The sequence below is a fragment of the Manis javanica genome, chromosome 7 (assembly GCF_040802235.1).
Source record: "Manis javanica isolate MJ-LG chromosome 7, MJ_LKY, whole genome shotgun sequence".
Classification (NCBI taxonomy): Eukaryota; Metazoa; Chordata; class Mammalia; order Pholidota; family Manidae; genus Manis; species Manis javanica.
This window is the reverse complement of record NC_133162.1, coordinates 79,608,647-79,626,878: the sequence shown is the minus strand read 5'-3', so window position 1 is coordinate 79,626,878 and position 18,232 is coordinate 79,608,647. Positions and strand designations below refer to the sequence as shown.

Genomic DNA, 18,232 nt, shown 5'->3' with positions numbered 1-18,232 from the left:
TTTTTTTTTTCAAATCTGGGACGAGTACATTTGGGTTACTCCAACGGCAAGATGCTTAAATCAAAAGGCTTCCCTCTGCTGGGAACAAAGAAATTTGTACATTGGCTTGCCACAGATTGAACAACCCTCCCTGGTTTCTGTTGGTCAGCCCCTAACTGCACTCACTGGCTGTGCAGAACTAATCTCCGGCCGTGGCTCCCTCCAGGGTGGATAGTGAAGTGCACTCTGGGATTTCCTTGGTTGCAAGGATGTTGGGCTAAGAACATCCCACACCCTGCAAAATTCCCAAGCCTCCAGCATCAATGGACTAGGAGTGTTTTTCATTGATATGATTATCTAACCTCCGTTTTTATATCATCTCTTTGTTTAGAAGATGTCATTTGGCATATCAAATCCTTCACCAATTTTACTCAAAAAGGGCTTAAATGATACTACCCAAGGAATAGCTCTCCTAAATACTAAACTTAAACTAATGCACCAAGCAGTTATACAAAATAGAATGTCACTAGACATCTGAACAGTAGCACAGGTGGGACCTGTGCTATAGTTGAAGTTGTGTATTATGTGTACATTCCAAAATATCCACAATATGCCTCTGATTCACTTGAGGAACTCTGAAAGCAAGTCCAAGCTATGTCAGGCCCAGAAGTCCCATGGACTACTACGATATGGAGCTGGTTTTCTAAATCTTTTTGAGGCCATAAAGCTGCAAATGGTGATGGAAATGGAACCCAGGATGAAAATGGCCATCTTCCAAGGCCTCTCAGCTGACAAGTGATAGAGACCTAGCTGCACCCTTTACCGCACACCCGCTCAGCATGAAGCAGCCAGAGTGGTTGTGGCCCCCTTTCCCTAGCAGCAGCTAGGGTCTCCATCTATAGAGGGGGGAATGAGACAAGGACCATGGTCTATAGAGTGGGGTGAGAGCCTCCAGAAAAGCAAAGTAAAATAATCCATTGTGGGATTTGCTCTGGCCTGTTGGAAGGACCACCTTAGTTTTCTGACTTTACCCAGGTGCTGCTTTTCTTCCTCCAGCCCTAGTCAAGTGATTGCCACTTGGGCAATTTAACAAGTGAGCCCAAAACAAACAGGAAGGATTCCACCTTGAAAATAAGATCGCATTCATTTAAAAACCCAATTTGTTAAAGAGTAACTTTCTTAACATACTCTTTAACAAACAGACAATAACTCAGCCCACCTTGGGAGCAAAGCAGGCAGTCGTGAGTGATATGCTCCCAGACCAGGAAACTGCTATCCTGGGGGGGAATCAGAGCAGTAAATTTCTTGTAAATAACCCAGAAGACTAATAAGAAACTTAATGTCTCTTCAAAGATGAACATTTTGGGACCCCTTAGCAGGTGCGCATCCCTAGGCCTTTGTCTCTCAATCGTCTATAAAACCCCTAGACAACGCACCACCCCGGGGCTCTCTTGCCCCCTCCTGGCATGAGCCAGGAGCTCTGTCCTCTCATTTTCTCTCTAAATAAAAGCCTCTGCCTTGCTCTCCTAAAAAAAAAAGAGTAAGTTAGAATATAAGAAAAATTATTATCTATGGCAAAGGGACAAAACAGAGTAGAGAGGCAGGGCTAGAAACTCAGCTTTTGAGAATATATCCTATTTCAAAGGTTTGACATTGGAATCTTGTAAATATTTGACAGCACTATAAAACAAAATTAAGTTTAAAAATTGAAAGTAAAAAAAATGAATTAACGTATCCACTTGGTGGCATAACTACAGAGAGGAACTATTCCAATTGACCAACAGAATAGTCCCTAAAGACGAACAGAACTGCCAGCAAAAAGACCATCAATTCGTTTCTATTACCCATCAGCAGCCGCAACACTAGAACTGTATTCTAAGACCATGTGGGTGGGTTGTGGGAAAATCAAGTAAGTCATTGAATTAGTGTCTATGAGGCCCTCTATCTTGGCATCTTTAAAAGGAGATGGTGATATAGGATCAATGAGGCCAAGGACAAACCCTACCTCCTACCTTTGAAGTATGTAAAAGCATCAGTATAAACCCATAATGCACGTTATCTTTTAAACAAGTACATATTTTCTGTCTCTAACACTGCGAAGGCACAGAAGTCATGGTCAGAGCACTAAACTGTTTAGTTGTTACCCTGTTTGTTCTCCTGTGTTAGTGGTGCACGCTGCCAGCACCCCCCGAAGAACCGGCCAGTTTCAGAGCTGGGCAGAAATGTATGAGATGAACTCAGAGCATTGTGCACCATACCAGACAGCAGAGGGGTGCTCAAACTGCTGCGGCTGAAAATAAGGACACATTCTGAGCGATGGTAAGGATAGTATCTCTGACAGGTTGAAACTCATCAAATATGTTTAAATGCATGCACCCTATGAAAAACTTAAGAAAAACCATTGTAGGGAGGCCATCTTTGAAAGATGCTGGAAAACCACCTCGTAATTTTGAAATCAGTCAGTAAAAAGAAAAATCAAGCACTGATTCTGCCTGTCCTATACAATTTGTACCTCAGGATAAACGGAGCTGACAAAAGGAAGTTTCTCCTGATACAAGTATTTCAGGTAACAAATACAGAAAGAAAGAATTTGAATACCAGTATTTTTGCCACCCCTAATGAATTATTGTGTTCAGGAAATAATCATCCATAGCTGCCAACTGCTTAAGTGCCCATCACCACCAGGAAGCTGATTTTGAAACAAAAAAACCAAATCTATATTGGATAAAGCTTCTAGATCTAACTACCAATTTAAAGAAATTACATGGGACAAACAGAGAAATGAAGTGACACCATGGGGATGCAATCAGAAAAACCCAGGCTCAGGAAAACTACAGGACAAACAACTGGTTTCTTCTACCAAAAAAAAAAAAAAAAAGGCAAGAGGCAAAAAGAAATTGAGGGGAACCTGCAGAGTACAGGAGATTTACAAGCATATCAGTATATCAGAATCTGTGCTCTATTTGGATCCTGATTAAAACAAGCAGGAAAAAGAAATCATAAGACAAACAGGCAAGCATGAATACCAACTGGACACCTAATGACATCAGGACTTTTGTTATTAATATTAGGTGTGAGAATGCCATCATGGTGTATTTTTTTAAAGATCCTTTATCTCTAGAAATACCTACTGAAATGTGTGATGAATGCAATCACACGTCTGGGACTTGCTTCAGAATAGTCAGTGGCCAATAGGTGAGGGCCAGAGGTGGTTAAGAGATGAATCAAGACTGACCCTGTATGGATTGATGTGGGGGTTCACTACATAATTCTTCTAACCTTTTATGTGTTTGAAAATGTCCATAATAATAAGTTTGGGGTTCTTTCAGTACTGGGTGCAAATGAGTCAAACAGAACTCTGTCTCCTCCCGGCCTGTGAGGGGCGCAGCTCCCCTGGTGGGAGCTTAGTCCTATCAGGGACAATCTTTGGCAGATTTTCACTACGCAAATACAAAGTAACTTGCCGGAATCCAGAGATTACCCTGCCAGAAGGACTGTTCAGTGCTTGTTAAGTTAAAAAACAAAGTTCTAGTTAAAGAACAAAAAGCAGCTGAAGAGCTGGGCACTGTGCTCTGAAGATAAGGCCCTCAGGTAGCACCCTGAATGTTATTCAATAGTTTTAGAGCCCCGTTTTCTTCCTTGTTGAGTCAATGGTTACATCACTTTATGCTTCTTTCACCCAGCCAAGAAACATATAATTACAACCAAAGCTGTTTGCCTGCAGGTGGCCCACACTCCACGGGTCCTCAGGCCAGTGAGGGAGCCCAGTCCTGCTCACCTTCCCTCTTGCACGCCAGCACAGCTGGTGCACGACAATGAAGTTGCCATACCACACACAGTGCTTCATTGAAAGGCTAGGCACCATTTCCATCTGCTAGGGCCTCCCTGCTCCTGCAGCAACCTGCTGCTCCCTCCCATGAACTCTCTGCCAAGGGCCTGGGAGGCCTGTGTCCTTTCTTCTGCATGTCTGAATGACAAGGTCATCTTATGAAATACCCTCCGCCACCAATTCCCAGAGAGATTCCAAATGGTTACGCTTGTTATGGCATGAACACCATGAGCAGCCATCCAATTAGTCCTGTTCAGTCAAGACCAAGAATACAGAGCATCATCAGGATTCTGACAGAGCAGGGGCCCAGGCTACACACCCAGCAGGCGAGAGCCCAGGTCTCCAGAACAGAGCTGCTGGTAGGGAGAGCTGCTGACCGACCTGTTCATTCATTCCATAAACACTAATTAAGCACTGCTGTGTATCAGTCCCTGTCCTCATGCAATGCTCAGTCAATAAGGGGAAACAGACATTAACAAGGGTCAATCTACTTAACTTTCATTCAACCTTTACAGCTGATTACTAACTAGGTACTCCTCCAGGTTCCAGGTGCAGTGTGTGAGACAGATAACATTCCATGAGGAAGACCACAGACAAATCAGTATGCACAACAAATACCAGGAGGGTGGTGATATGAACGGTATGGAGTAGCAGGAGGCAAGAGGCTGCCAGGAGGCAAGAGGCACCCAAAGGCAGATTCAGAGAAGGGCTCTCTGAGGGTGACACCAGAGCCAAGTGATTTCCCTCCTACCTGCCCCTTGCCAACCCCAAGAAGCCAGTCCAGCCTGGCAGCCTGTGCCCTCCCGGCTGCTCACCTGGTAGGCCCGGATCAAGGACTGCACGGCCAGGTGGTCCTCCACCAGCTTGCTGGTCTTGGTCCAACTCGAGACTGCTGGCCTGCTCTCAGGGACAACAAAGGGAGGACGTGGCTGAGCCGGGCCCCAAGAGGCTTCCTCACTGGCTTTCCGGAAGAAGCTGTCCCAGGACTGGGCAGGGGAAGAAGACAACAGCTGAGTCAGGGACTGGAAGAAGTGGGGGCAGCCTGGCTGGAGCCCTAGGGAGTGTCAGGCATTCCTTCACCACTAGAGTTCTCAGGGCCTCTCTAGGACCCTGCTGAGAAGACCTCTCACAACCTGCCCAGGCCCCCAACCCAAAGTCCAGATCTCTCCAGGATCCAGCTAGCAGGGGATAGGGAAAGGCTAAAACTTATGACCAGGGGCTTCATGTGTGACAAGGGCTTCTACCCATGGGGGAAACATGCCCCCACACTCTGCAAGTGGGAGGAGACCTTTATGGACGGCAATTTGGCAGGCAGGCCCTCAACATTTTCAATGCATGTATCTTTTGACCCTGCAATTCCACTGCTAATAATTTATTCTATGAATGTATTATACATGTGTACCTACATGTACACTGAAGAATGTTCCCTATAGGACTACAATAAAATGACAACATTAAAACAAAGTGGTGATCAATAGGAAACTAGTTAAGTAAATGATGGTAAATTTAGATTCTGGAAGATTGGGCAGTCTTTAAAAAAAAAAATAAGGTGCATTAACTATTGTGGATATGGAATATTCCCAAGATATTGTAAAGTGAACAAAGCTGAAGAGGATGTATGGTTTGCTATGGTTCGTGTAGAAGCAAACAGCAGACGTGCATACGCACATGCAGCTCCATGTTCCAGCAGAACACACCGAAGTGCCTTCCACTACACACTCTCATACAGTAATGGTGAGAGAGTAAGAGGGTACAAGAGCTGTGGAAAGCAATTTGGCAATACACATCAAAATGATATACACAGATACTCTTTGAGCCAACAATTCCTTTGGGGAATTCATCCTGTACAAGATAGCGAATGTACAAGATTATGCAACTCAGTGCTGGTGATGACAGCTGGAGATGGGGAATGAGCCGCCATGGGGCTGGGAATGACACAGCCACACAAAATGGAATTCTATGTGGCTGGAAAACAGAACAAGGGGGACTATGCTGTTCTGACATGGACGATCTTGGAGATGCATGCTAAGTGAACAAAGCCTGGAACTAAACAGTCTATTAATACATTACATTTGGGTAAAAAGCATTAGAGTTATGTTTGCAGTAAGTTTACCTTAAGAAACTCTGAAAGGACACAGAAGAAACTGAGAATTGGAGGACAAGCCAGGTGGGAGCTGAGAAAGAAGGGATGGATTGGAAGGGAGTCTTACTGTATAAGTTTATAGTTCCTGGTTTGGATCATGTGAACAGATTACTTTCCTCTGAGGACTGTGAGTGAAGAGAGGGGGAGAAGCTTCACTTTTCACTTGTTACCCTGTCTTCTGATTTTTTTTAAACATCAGCAGGGCATTTATTTTATCAGCTCAATACATACGCCCCTAACTATCTAACAAGGGGCCATCTGGAGACAGCCCAGCCTGACTAACATGACAGGGGCAGCTCTCAGTCCAGGTGTGGCTGAGCAGGACCCTGTTAGAGCCTCTCAGGCCAGACCACCACACCCTGACTGGTTCAACAATAGGAAAGCAACAGACTTCCATCACCCAGCACTAGGACAAGGCTCTTTCACAGAGATGACAGAAGGTCTAAGTGACAAGATGCCTGCCCAAAATCACAGAGCAAGTAAGTTGCTTCTCCCCACTACTGCTCCACAGCTGGGGCCCAGGAGATTCCCTCCTACACAGCAGGCAGGTTTGGGGTGCCCACCTTATGGACACTCTGGGGATTTTCCAACCAGGCGATGTACATCTCCTCCATGTAACTGGAGCCATCTCCACCTCTGCTGCTTGAGAAGGTGGCTGGTGGCCCAGAAGACCTGCTGCACCATCTGAGTATCTGGACGTTGTGCAGGACCAGGAGCCTTGCGGCCTGCGCCCCAAGCCGGTACGGCAGCAGCCTCAGCTGACTCATTCTGGACACAGGCAATGAGGAAGAGGCATAAACCACAGGACCAGGACAGAAGGAGGCACTGGCAGCCAGTGTGCACTCGTCTATCATTGTTGGTACTACTGGGCAGGTGGCTCTGGGCTTAGGCAGTGATGAGACAGAGGTGGGTGCGACAGTCTGCCAACCCTCCCAGATTGGCTACCTATCAGGAGCTCTCAGCTCAATAAACTCCACCTGCAGCTACTCAGCATCCCTGAGCCCCAGTCCTTTGCCCACCCACCCCAGCCTGCATTCTCTCCCTGCTGCCCCCAAAGCCTGATGCAAAGACAAGTACCGCCCAGGCCCTGCCTCAGGGCACACCCAGCTCAAGCTCCGGAGCCTGCTCTGAGGGTCAGGGCATGTGCAAGCAGCACCGCCAAGGAATAGGCCATGCAGCCAGACACCCTGGAACTTGGGCAAGGAGTCCTCCAGGTGCTGGGTGTGCACTGCCTGGTCAGGAACAAGCTGAAAGAAAGGGGTCTGGCTGAGCTGCACTATCTCAGAAGGCCCACTGCACTCCTGAGTCTCAGGTCATTGTGACAAAAGTGACCAATAACCTCCTCCCACTGCAGTACCAGCCCAGAGCAACCCTCCCATGCTAAAAGGCCAATGACACAGGTTGAAATGGCCCCACTTCACAGTGGGGAGGACCGAATCTCAGAGAAGGAAGGGCACTGGGCAAAGCAGTAGGGGGCAGAGGGAAGAGCTGACCAGAAGGCAGGCCCCACATCCAGCCCAGCTCTCAGCTGGAGCTGCCCTCTCTGGTTCCTGCCCCCTGCCCAGAACCTACACTCAGGACCAGGGTCACTCAGGATGGCTAACAGTTGAGGGGTACGTAGGGACTGGAAACCCATCTCGGCTGGAGAGGAATAAGAACTGGAGTTCACCTCACCCCCATTATGTCACCTTAACTTTCCCAAGGAAAATTCCTGCATAACAGGCTTTCAACTGTGTGGGAGTGAGGGGGAAACCCTAACTCTAACCCTTCCTCCACCCCCTGGAAGACACGAATACTAAGAGTCTCCTCCAATCCTGGAGGGCCCCTTCACAACTCAGTCCCAGAAAACATGCCCTCCGGGGCATAATTGGTTCCCAGGTCAGCCTATGCCTCTGCAGCCAGGTGTGCCCAGCTAACAGGGCCCCTCCCCCATCATCAGGAAAACCAAGTTCCAGAACCATCCAGGTGGACCTTCTACATGGGTAAGGCCCCAAAGCAAGGCATAGCCCTCCCAGCCTGCCTCCTTCCCCTCTACCTCCAAACTCACATGAGACAAAGGGAAGGCAGGTGGTCTTCTCAAGCGAAGGTAATTGTGCTCCGCAGGGCAACAGCAGCAAGTCTGAATAGAGGAAAATTAAAGACCAAATACATCCCACAGCAGGGGAGGACCCTGAGCTCCAAATGTCCTAAACTTCCTTCCCACATGCCCAGCCCCTGAAGCTCCTGGCTCCATGCCCAGATAGCCTGTGAGCAACGCCCTCCGGCTAGGTGCTGCGTGGGGGCTCCAGGCATGGGCTTTGTGGTCAGAGGGCTGGGGTCCAAGACCCTGCTCTACCTCGGGCTGTCCCTGAGGCCTGAGCCAATACAGAGCTGCCCCAGCCCAGATGGTGACCTGACCAAGAAGCTACTGGCCTAGGACATCAGGAGAATCCAACCAATCCAGGAAGCTCTATCCTACCCACTCTAAGGCACAGGGACAAGATGCCAAGACCTTTCCTCAGGGAAATAAAAATAAAAGCACACAAGTGAGCACCAACTCTGGGGCAGGCACAGTGCTCATTTAACAATCTCATGAGGTGGGCACTTGGATTAGTCCCACTTAATAAACAGGGAAACTAAAGTACCAAGAGGTTAAACTGGTGATGGGGTTCTGTGTGGTTCGGGCCTATAACCTTCTCACTGCAGAGTCAAGATGTAACCTGAGATTTCTCTTTATGACAATGCACTTTCCAATGACTGCAGCCAGAGTTGCTCTGCCAGCACCCCCACCCACCCACCCACAGGTAACAGGATGGCTGGGAGTAGGGGTGTAGTAACAAAGCCTGGCTGTGTCCTGCCTGGGCCGGTGCAGGAACACTGTTTTGTAAACACTGAACGGTCTGAGATAGCTGGAACTGCTGTGGCCTTCACCCAGCCTGCAGGAGGGTACCTAGCAGGCCACTCCTGTCCCCATCCCAGCAGAGCTTAAGGACCTAGGAGCGCTAGAGGGATGGGGACAGTATCTGCAACCAGAGCCCCAGCTAACCCTGCCAGGTCCTGCCCACACCAGTAAAGACAGAGGTGAAAAGTCAGAGTCAGGTTCCCTGAGAACCCCCTGCCCAGCCCAGCCTCCAGTGGACTAACAGGTTGCTCCAAGCAGCTTTTGGGGGTCTTGTCTATAGGGACAAGGGCAGTACCATTCCACTCCCCATCCCACCCCCAGAACCAACAACTGGTTATGACTGATGAAGACTACTTTAGGATATAGCCATTTTAGAGATCTGTTAACAGAGATCCTGAAAGGGGCGCGCCCCAAAACCTTAAAGCTGAACTCATGATGCTGCAGGCCTAGTCTGGCCCCACATTCTGAGAATTGGGTGGGCTTTTCTCAGGAATAAACTCCAACTCCAGTTTGCTGGACCCGAGAAGGCCACCCAAAGCAGACTCCTAAGTGAAAGGGAGGCAAGGAGAGTGTGTGTTTATTTTCTTGGCAGAGATGAAGGGCCTGAGTTAAAAAGCCCAGAGGTGGGAAAAGTACAAAGGTAGATGCGGCCTGTTTCCAAGAGGCAGCAGGATGTGTGTGTAGGAGTTGCACAGGATGAGTTACACGGGCCGATGGACTTGGGCCCCGTGGTGCAAGGGTATTAGGCCTTTGAGGTCTGGTTAATGCCCACTGCCCCCTACTGGGACCTCAGGGCTATCCCCGTGCCCCTCCCCCGACATCTCTCCGGGGATGGGAGTACTTCCCACGCTGGCTGCGACCTCGGGCCAGTCTGGCCTTTCTCAAGGCCTCAGACTCCCCAGCTGGTAAAACGTTTCTATAAGGGCTCTGCCGCCACGAGGCCCTGAGATTTCGAAGCTGCCGGGGTGTCTCGCCAGGCACACAACAAAGGGATTCTCCCCAGCCCCAACGGGCTCCCGACTCCCTGGGAGGGCAAAGAGCAGCAGGCTCCTCCCCAGGTCACGAAAGGAAGCGTGGACAGTCTGTGTTATTCGGGGTAGAGAACCCTCGCTGATGCTTGAAACCCCACCATTAGCGCTTTGTTCCTTTATACAAAACACTGCTCTCACAGGGTCAGGCGTACAATAAAACTGGGGTCCTCGGGGAGGATACGGCCAGCCAAGGGCGGAACCAAGGTCACGCTCTCTCTCCCTCCCACCTCCCCCTGGAGGCCTCGGCTCAGGACTGAGGGCAGCAGTGGCCGGGGACCCGGGAGCAAGGGGCAAAGGGGCCGCGCCTGAAACGGCGGGAGAAGAGGCGCAGGGACCTGGAAGGGAGGGACCGCCGCGCTCACCAGGCCTGGGGGGGTCCGCGCGGCAGCGCGGTCCAGGAGGCTGCAGGTCTGGGGTCTGCGAGCAGGGTGTGCACAGCACGACGAGCTAATTACCTGGGTCATATGACGCGGCGGCGCCGGCAGCCCGCAAGCGCGCGCCCCCGAGACTCGGCGCGTCGTGACGTCTATGGACGCCCCGCCCCTGCCCCGCTGGCGCTGTCCGCGGTGCTGACAGCCCAAGCCCCAGGGCGCCCGGACCCGGAAGTGAAGGTCCTGCCCAAGGCTGGACGACCCCCTGTGGCCCGGAGACCAGGAAGGCCCACCGCTTCTGAACCCCCGAACCTCAGAGTCCTCTGACTGCTAAAGAGAGTTACCAGAAAATAAGCAGCCGTTTGTGTGTACATGAGGGTAGTTTCCATTTAATCGACCATAAAACGGGATGCTATTAAAAATCCCACTATCTTAGGGCTGTTTTGAAAAAAAGATGAGAATAATTCATATAAAGTGCTTTTCACAAAGCCTGATACACACTTACCCATCTATTGTCCCAGTGATGGAGAACTAGGCTGCCTTCACCTCTCTGTTGCTATAAACAATGCTGCAATGAACATCTTCCTACACATTCCCTTATGAAACCGTGTGGCAATTTCTCTGAAATATATAACCAGGAGTTGAATTGCTGGCTTATGGGCATGTGTTTACTTACCTTGACTCAGAAGTGTCACATTGCTCTTGATTCTGTATTCCCATTAACAGTGCAAGAGAACTTTTAAGTCCTCATATCCCAGCCAACAATTATTTTGCCAGAATAACAGATGCAATGTTGTATTACTGCTTAATAGCCATTTCTCTGATCATTAATGATTTGCATCTCAAATTGTTTGTTAGTGAGACAGAGACCATGGGTGTAGTCAGAGTAGGGTGGGGGCCTCTGGAAAAAGCAAGGCAAGATAATTACAGTCAGAGCAGTGTAACAATATGCAAGGAAGCCCCCTACCAAAACTACATGTTAAACATTAAGCTCTAAAGTCATTCTTCAGTGAGGTCAGTTAATATTCCTTAGATAAAGGTAAGCAGCCCATGTTTTTACTTTGCTAATCGTTTGTAATCATGTGTAAGATTCATGTTAGCATGCTAAAAGGCCCAGGCTTATGTGCTGTCTTTCCTCCTTCAGACCTGATGAGGTGATTTGTAAACTGGGTAACTAATTTACCATGCAGGCCCAGCAGTACACAGCATAGTAAAAGACAGGAAGGATTCCATCTTAAAGATTAGATTGCATTTTAACAACCAGAAAGTTAAGAAGATTCTTAATTCACACTTTAGCAAACAGACAATAACTCAGCCCACCTCGGGATCTGGGCAGACAGCCTTGTTTGATATGCTCCCAGACCAAGATGCCAGTATCCCAGGGAGAAAGCAGAGCAGTATATCTTGTGTTAAGTTAATTTTTAAGTGTTCAGGAATGACTTAACAAGTCCACATCCCTAAGCCCTTTATCCGGTTCCCAAAAATCCTCAACTGCCTATAAAACCCCTAGACAACACACAACTACAGGCTCTCTTGTCCCCTCCTGGCTGAGCTCTGTCCTCTCACTGTATCTCTAAATAAAAGCCTCTCCCTGGCTCTCCTACCTTGAGTGTTTCCTAAATTCATTCTTCAACTCCACAAATAAGAGCCCCAGCTTCATTAGTTTTGCAGGTTTCCTGTTGAATTTTCTTCTCATTTACGTATAGGAGTTCCTCATGTAGGAATATATATGTCCACAGTTCAAACCACCATCAATTTTCCCATAGATCATTGCAAGAGCCCCCTAACTAGCTGGCCTCTTTGCTTAAACTCTTGCACCAATTAATTTTAATTTAAAAACAGCAAGCAGAGTTTTCTTTGTAAAACACGAATTTAAATCTTGTTGCCCCTCTGCTCAAACCCCACAAATGACCTTCCATCTTACTCATAAAAGCCAAAATCCATACATATGCTTCTAACACCCATTATCTCTTCTCAAATACTTCAGGCATGCTACCATACTTATGAATAAAATTAAGAATCTAAAAGAAATAGGTAATGAAATACTCTGTGTTAATTAAAAGCACAAGCCCACAAAACTATAATATACATTTCACAAGAACAGATTCAAACATGTATCAAATACATTAATATAATTGCCTATATGGGGAAAAGGTTGGTGGTGGGTGTGGATATGAAGCAATTAACCAATTGCCCATACCAATACTGACAGGTGCCACAAATGGAAGAATATGATTAATTCTACCCTCTGCATCTAAAGTTCCCCTGACCAAGTTGATATTTTGGAGATATTTTAAGGTCCATATAGCCAAGGACCATACCTGTTTAACTTACTATTATATCTCCAGCATTTATAGTACTCAACTCATAGTATGTTTTTAGTAAATATTTGCTGAATAAATAAATGAATGAGTAAATGACACATGACTTGGATCCTGACAGATAAGCAAGTTTGTGTATGCAGAAGGTCAGGGTTCATTGAGAGTTCTTTGACTAAAAGTACCAGAAAAGAAGATTAAAGATGGCAACATGAGAGGTGAGACAGAGGCTTCCTCCTAAAACCGCATATAATATGAAAATATAATTAATACAACTAATCCTGAAAGAGCAACAGGAAAGAGGACTGTGCCAGACTGCATACACTTGGAAAAAAGAGCAGATCCTGCAGAACAGGGTAACTTACCAAAGCTGTGGCCTGGCAGGACCCAAGCCCTACCCCCACCCCAGCTCACTAGTGGGAGGAAGAGAAATGGAGCGGGGAGGGAGTGGAGGCCTGGGACTGCTGAATACCTAACTCGGGAGATCTGCTCTGGGAGAAGAAACCTACATTTCATGGTGCTTTCATGATATTCTCGTGATTAGGCAATTCAAAAGCTAAGACAGGCAGAATTCCTGAAGAGACTGAGATTTCAGCCACCTGTGGAAAAGGCAATCCATATCTGGCTGCTCTGGGACAAAAGAAAGGCAGGTAATCTGAGAGACTACCTAAAAAGGAAGCCATTAGCAAGAGGACTGCTAAAGGGACAAGGATGGCACAGAACTTACTTCCCAGGAGAAAGGACAGGTAGATAAAATTGTCCAAGTCCAGTCCAGTCTGCACAGCAGGTAGGGAGTTTTCACGATTTCCAGGTGCTCCAGCTCTCTGACTGGCTACACAGCTCCAAGGACCCCCTCCGTGATAGGCAGCCTACTGCAACTTAACTCCCAGCCAGCCCCACCTGGCTCCCAAATCAACAAAACCTACCCTGGTGTTAGGCCAACCAGAAGGAAGATCTGTCTACAGCAACAACAAACACAAAGCATAGAGGCTTATACCTGTGTGCTCTGCCCACTGGTTCAGGCAGTGGAGACAGGCAGAGAAGCTGGGAAGGAGGAAACAGCTCTTTTCTCCCCTCAGGTACCAATACCACTCCACTGCAATCCGTGACATTGCTTCAGGGGCTGAGCAGCTCCAGAGGGTAGAGCTTCTGGACACTAGAGGGCGCCATATACAAATATGTAACACCAAAGGAAACTGGTTCCAAGTAAAATTAATATAACTCCTGAGAAAGATGACATGGACCTCATGACACTTCCTGAAAGGGAGTTTGAAATAAAAATCATTAACATGCTAATGGAGGTATGGAAAGATATTCAAGAACTCAGGAATGAATTCCAGTCAGTGATCCAATTGTTGAAGAGCACAATGGATGGTATTAAAAGCAGATTACATATGGTGGAGGAGATGATAAATGAAATAGAAAGTAGAGAAGAGGAATACAAAGAAGCTGAGGCACAAAGAGAAAAAAGGATCTCTAAGAATAAAGAATATTGGGAGAACTGTGTGACCAATCCAAATGGAACAATATTTGCATTATAGGGGTACCAGAAGAAGAAGAGAGAGAAAAAGGGATAGAAAATGTCTTTGAGGAGGTAATTGCTAAAAACTCCCCCATCTGCAGAAGGAGATAGACTCTCAGGTCATGGAGATCCACAGATCTCCCAAAACAAGGGACCTAAGGGAGACAACACGAAGATACATAGTAATTAAAATGGCAAATATCAAGGAAAAGGACAGACTGCTAAAAGCAGCCAGAGGGAGAAATAAGTTCACATACAAAGGAAAGTCCATCAGGCTATCATTAGACTTCTCAGCATAAACCTTACAGGCCAGAAGGGAATGGGATAATCTACTTACTGCAATGAAGCAGAAGGGACTAGAACCAAGATTACTTTATCTGGAAAGACTATTCTTTAAATTTGAAGGAGGGATTGGGAAGCAGAGCCAAGATGGCAGCGTGAGTAGAGCAGTGGAAATCTCTTCCAAAAAACACATAGATCTATGAAAATATAACAAAGAAAACTCTTCCTAAAATAGAGACCAGAGGACACAGGACAACATCCAGACCACATCTACACCTGTAAGAACCCAGCGCCTTGCAAGGGGGTAAGATACAAGCCCCGGACGAGAGGGACCCGAGCGCCCCTCCCCCGAGCTCCCAGTGGGTGGAAAGAAACCTGAGCGGTTTTTTTTTTTTTGGCGAGTGCTTTTTGGAAGCCTTAAAGGGACAGGGACCCCAGTGCTAGGGAGGCAGGGCGGAGGGACTGGAGGGTGGCTGCCTGAGACCGGCGCCTGAGGACGGAGAAAATCGCGCGTTTTTCCCCCCTTTTTTTTCCTTTTTGGCGAGTGCTTTTTGGAAGCCTTAAAGGGACAGGGACCCCAATACAAGCAAAACAGGGCAGTAAGACTGGTGAGTGGGTGCCTGAGACCGGTGCCTGGGGACAAAGAAAATCACGTGTTTTTCCCAATACTAGGGAGGCAGGGCGGTGGGACCGGTGGGTGGGGGCCTAGGGCCGGCGCCTGAGGACAAAGAAAATCACACGTTTCTCCCCTTTTTTTTTTTTTTTGGCAAGTGCTTTTTGGAAGCCTTGGAGGGACGGGGAACCCAATACCAGGGAGGCAGGGCAGCAAGACCGGTGGGCAGGTGCCTGGGACGGGTGCCTGAGGACAAAGAAAATCACGCATTTCTGCTTTTTTTTTTTTCTTTCTTTTTGGCGAGTGCTTTTTAGAGGCCTTAGGGGGACACGGACTCCAGTGCCAGGGAGGCAGGGCGGCAGGGCCGGTGAGCGGGAGCCTGGAACCGGCGGCTGGGGACGGAGAGGGTTGCGCGTTTTTCCCTTTTTTCTTGGCGAGTGATTTTTGGAGGCCATGGAGGGACAGGAACCCCAGTGCTAGGTAGGCAGGATGGCAGGACCAGTGGGCGGGTGCCTGGGAAGGATGCCTGAGGACAAATAATACCGCGCATTTTTCCCTTTTTTTTTTTGGCATGTGCTTTTTGGAAGCCTTGAAGGGACAGGGACCCCGGTGCTAGGGAGGCAGTGCAGTAGTACCGGTGAGCGGGTGCATGGGACCGGCACCTGAGGACAAAGAAAATCGTGCGTTTCTTCTATTCTTTTTTTTTTTTTCTTTTTACCTCTTTCGTTGTTGCTGTTGTTGTTTTGGTTTGGAGAGTGCTTTTTGGAAGTCTTACAGGGGCAGGACAGGACACTTAGACCAGAGGCAGGGAATCTGGGGATCTCTGGGCACTCTAACCACCTGGGCAACAGGGAGCACAGAGACCCCTTACAGTGATAAATAGCCTCCCAGCCACTCCCCCTACAACGGGGTTCCACCATTTTGGAGGAGCAGGCCCAGCCAGGCCACGCCCACAGAAACAGCAGAGATAAACTCCATAGCAAACGGGCAGGTAGCAGAAGCCCTGTCTGCGCAAAGCTGACAAGCAAAAGCCACTAGAGGTCGCTATTCTCCCAGGAGAGGAAGGCCACAAACCAACAAGAAGGGAAGCTCTTCCAGCGGTCACTTGTACCAGCTCTGCAAACTATCTCTATCACCATGAAAAGGCAAAACTACAGGCAGACAAAGATCACAGAAACAACACCTGAGAAGGAGACAGAACTAACCAGTCCTCCTGAAAAAGAATTCAAAATAAAAATCATGAACATGCTGACAGAGATGCAGAGAACAATGCAAGAGCAATGGGATGAGATGCAGAGAAAAATGCAAGAGCAATGGGATGAAGTCTGGAGGGAGATCACAGATGTCAGGAAGGAGATCACAGAAGTGAAACAATCCCTGGAAGGATTTATAAGCAGAATGGATAAGATACAAGAGACCATTGAAGGAATAGAAGCCAGAGAACAGAAAAGTATAGAAGCTGACAGAGAGAGAAAAAACGATCTCCAGGAATGAAACAACACTAAGAGAACTATGTGACCAAGCCAAAAGGAATAATACCCATATTATAGGGCTACCAGAAGAAGAAGAAAGAGGAAAAGGGACAGGAAGTCTCTTTGAAGAAATAATTGCTGAAAACTTACCCAAGATGGGGTAGGAAATAATCAAACAGACCATGGAATTACACAGAACCCCCAAAAGAAAGGATCCAAGGAGGACAACACAAAGACACATAATAATTAAAATGGCAAGGATCAAGGACAAGGAAAGAGTTTTAAAGGCAGCTAGAGAGACAAAGGTCACCTATAAAGGAAAACCCATCAGGCTGACATAAGACTTCTTGACAGAAACCCTACAGGCCAGAAGAGAATGGCATGATATATTTAATGCAATGAAACAGAAGGGCCTTGAACCAAGGATACTGTATCCAGCATGCCTATCATTTAAATATGATGGTGGGATTAAACAATTCCCAGACAATCAAAAGCTGAGTGAATTTGCGTCCCACAAACCACCTCTACAGGGCATTCTACAGGGACTGCTCTAGATGGGAGCACTCCTAAAAAGAGCACAGAACAAAACACACAACATATGAAGAATGGAGGAGGAGGAATAAGAAGGGAGAGAAGAAAAGAATCCACAGACAGTGTATATAACAGCTCAATAAGTGAGCTAAGTTAGGCAGTAAGATACTAAAGAAGCTAATCTTGAACCTTTGGTAACCACAAATCTAAAGCCTGCAAGGGCAATAAGAACTTATCTCTCAATAGTCACCCTAAATGTAAATGGACTTAATGCACCAATCAAAAGACACAGAGTAATAGAATGGATAAAAAAGCAAGACCCATCTATATGCTGCTTACAAGAAACTCACTCAAACCCAAAGACAAGCACAGACTAAAAGTCAAGGGATGGAAAAACATATTTCAGGTAAATAACAGTGAGAAGAAAGCAGGGGATGCGGTACTAATATCAGACAAAATTGCTTCAAAACAAAGAAAGTAACAAGAGATAAAGAAGGACACTACATAATGATAAAGGGCGCAGTCCAACAAGAGGATATAACCATTCTAAATATATATGCACCCAATACAGGAGCACCAGCATATGTGAAACAAATGCTAACAGAACTAAAGAGGGAAATAGACTGCAATTTTAGGAGACTTCAACACACCACTCACCCCAAAGGAAAGATCCACCAGGCAGAAAATAAGTAAGGACACACAGGCACTGAACAACACACTAGAACAGATGGACCTAATAGACATTTATAGAACTCTACATCCAAAAGCAACAGGAAATACATTCTTCTCAAGTGCACATGGAACATTCTCCAGAATAGACCACATACTAGCTCACAAAAAGAGCCTCAGTAAACTCCAAAATATTCAAATTCTACCAACCAATTTTTCAGAACACAAAGGTATAAAACTAGAAATAAATTCTACAAAGAAAACAAAAAGGCTCACAAACACATGGGAGGATTAACAACATGCTACTAAATAATCAATGGATCAATGAACAAATCAAAATAGAGATCAAGGAATATATAGAAACAAATGACAACAACAACACAAAGCCCCAACTTCTGTGGGACACAGTGAAAGCAGTCTTAAGAGGAAAGTATATAGCGATCCAGGCACACTTGAAGAAGGAAGAACAATCCAAAATGAATAGTTTAATTTCACAATTATCAAAACTGGAAAAAGAACAAATGAGGCCTAAAGTCAGCAGAAGGAGGGACATAATAAAGATCAGAGAAGAAATAAACAAAATTGAGAAGA

At 46.9% G+C, this 18,232-nt stretch overlaps 1 protein-coding gene across 6 annotated transcripts in view; it reads right to left on the bottom strand.

Annotated features, from left to right (window-relative positions):
* The window catches only part of OGDHL (oxoglutarate dehydrogenase L), a 77,323-nt gene that overhangs the window by 19,332 nt on the left and 39,759 nt on the right, over positions 1-18,232 (bottom strand). For 2 of the 6 annotated variants that reach the window (XM_017663596.3, XM_017663599.3), the window contains exons 1-4: positions 10,226-10,360; positions 7,999-8,070; positions 6,515-6,719; positions 4,624-4,794 (exon numbers count right to left, since the gene is read on the bottom strand). In XM_017663596.3, coding sequence (XP_017519085.3) covers positions 4,624-4,794; positions 6,515-6,718 — 375 coding nt within the window. In that variant the 5' untranslated portion in view covers position 6,719; positions 7,999-8,070; positions 10,226-10,360. Of the gene's footprint in view, positions 1-4,623; positions 4,795-6,514; positions 6,720-7,998; positions 8,071-9,249; positions 9,346-10,225; positions 10,395-18,232 lie in introns of those variants that run through there. The other 4 variants (XM_017663597.3, XM_017663598.3, XM_036999487.2 and 1 more) reach the window with 4 other exon arrangements.